At 47.9% G+C, this 2,170-nt stretch overlaps 1 protein-coding gene across 1 annotated transcript; it reads left to right on the forward strand.

The window, feature by feature from the left end:
- The first annotated feature begins 443 nt into the window (after window positions 1–443).
- On the forward strand, window positions 444–1,612 carry LOC147449717 (uncharacterized). Its single transcript, XM_086522684.1, has one exon. It carries the CDS (start codon window positions 469–471, stop codon window positions 1,447–1,449), a length of 981 nt encoding a protein of 326 aa, XP_086378810.1. The 5' UTR covers window positions 444–468; the 3' UTR covers window positions 1,450–1,612.
- Window positions 1,613–2,170: the final 558 nt, after the last annotated feature.

Genomic DNA, 2,170 nt, shown 5'->3' on the forward strand with positions numbered 1-2,170 from the left:
ATACCATGCAGTTTAGAGCCAACTCAACCAAAATTGGCCAAGTTGTGACAAAATGCTGCCCGCCCCCCCTCTCTCTCTCTCTCTCTCTCTCACACACACACACACACACACACATATTGGTTATAACTTATGTATGGCACTACAATTGTGCTCACTTAAGCTCTTGACTGCGAAATGCACCTAAGGCGATGCCATGTGAAATACAAAGGATCATAAGTTTAGAGAAGTGGGCATTGCTTTAATTAATGGCAAAAACCGCTGAAATTGAACGAGCGACCTTGAATAGCATATGGACACTGCCGTTGGACAGCGCTTTTTTTAACGGGATTTCGCTTGTATAAAAGGGGGGTGGCCACAGCTTTGTGTTGGCCAGCTACGCAGCGGACGTTTTGAGGCGACGACAACATGATCTCCTGCACGAGTAGCAACATGTCTACCACCAGAAGAAGAAGAAGCAGCGTCGAGTGCATGGCCATGATGGGGGTAGCGTTCCTGCTACTGTTCGCGGCTGTTGACGTGCAGGCTGCATCTCGACGACAGCTTTTGCAAGCACCAACTTCTCGTGGTGGCATGACCGGTACCCAAACTGGTCCAGCTTCTCATGGCGGGCCTCCCACTGGACCGACTTCTCACGGTGCACCTCCTACCCGATCCAGTCCCGGTACCCAAACCGGTCCAACTTCTCACGGTGGGCCCCCTGCCGGGCCGACTTCGCATGGTGGACCTCCTACCCGATCTGCTTCTCAAACCGGTCCAACTTCTCATGGTGGGCCTCGTGTTGGAACCACTTCGCATGGTGGACCTCCTACCCGATCTAGTCCAGGTACCCAAACCGGTCCAACTTCTCACGGTGGGCCTCCTACCGGACCGACTTCGCACGGTGGACCTCCTACGCGATCCAGTCCTCAAACCGGTCCAACTTCTCATGGTGGGCCTCCTTCGCATGGTGGACCTCCTACCCGATCCGGTCCCCAAACCGGTCCAACTTCTCACGGTGGGCCTCCTACTCAACCGACTTCTCATGGTGGACCTTCTACCCAAACTGGCCCTACTTCTCATGGTCCCCAAACCGGCTCGCATCCTCAAACCGGTCCCACTTCTCATGGTGGCCCACCTACCCGAACTACCCCCGGTCACCAAACCGGTCCCACTTCACATGGTGGCCATCCTACCCAAACCAGTACCACTTCTCATGGTAGCCCTCCTAGCCAAACCACCCCAGGTCACCAAAGCGGTGGACCTCCGGCCCAAACTGGCCACGGTGGTAGTCCTCCAAGCAACCACAACCAAACTCCTATGGGTGAGCCTTCTCATGGTGGTAGTCCTCCAAGCAACCACAACCAAACTCCTATTGGTGAGCCTTCTCATGGTGGTAGTCCTCCAACCAACCACAACCCAACTAATGCTAGCCCTAATCTTGTTCCGAGGACTCCCAATCCTCATAATTGATAGCCTTAAGCTTCATCTTCACATCTTTGTCAAGTAGTTCCAATTATCCCAAGATCACTATCAAAATTATGCTAATGTTGTATATTGTTTCCCTTTATTGTATATTGATGTAGCCAGTTATATAACTCCTTTTGTATTAATATCAAATATAAAACATATTTTTTCATGCAACGAGTCTTACTATAGGTTTATTTACGCAAGTGTTGTGGAGAATTCCTTTTTAAAAAATACATCAAAAAAATTTCATCCTTGAAAATGGATCAACAAAAATCAACACATGCCCACTTACCTTAGGCCACTAGTGTCATACGCATCAATGACTGTAGTGAGTATATTCCAATTGAAACCCAAACTGTGCAAACACAATGAGTGTAGGCTTGGTGTGCCATCAATACTCTTTTGTATTTGTGCATGCTCAAATATTTATTTGGATGCAAAGCTGAAATTTCAGCTTTAAACGGGTCATTGTTGTCGATGTTACGAAGTAGGGTTATTGATTGACGGTGCACATTATTATTGCAACATTTTTTCATTCATCACTCTCCAAGGTCTTAATTGTTTTGTAATTCCATATATGCCAGTTGCATGTGATTGTGATGCCAATCTTATGCGTTTTGGTTATGGTTATGGTTATGGTGATGCAAGTACTGATTCCTTCAAAGAGTACGATGCATTGTGTCTCGAGCATTCAGGTCGTTGTTAAGTAGTGAGATGACACTGG

Source organism: Adiantum capillus-veneris, chromosome 10 (genome assembly GCF_014529385.1).
Source record: "Adiantum capillus-veneris isolate H3 chromosome 10, ASM1452938v2, whole genome shotgun sequence".
NCBI lineage: Eukaryota > Viridiplantae > Streptophyta > Polypodiopsida > Polypodiales > Pteridaceae > Adiantum > Adiantum capillus-veneris.

Excerpts from the sequence above, each read along its gene's own strand:
- LOC147449717 (XM_086522684.1), top strand. The coding sequence starts at position 469 with ATGGCCATGATGGGGGTAGCGTTCCTGCTACTGTTCGCGGCTGTTGAC.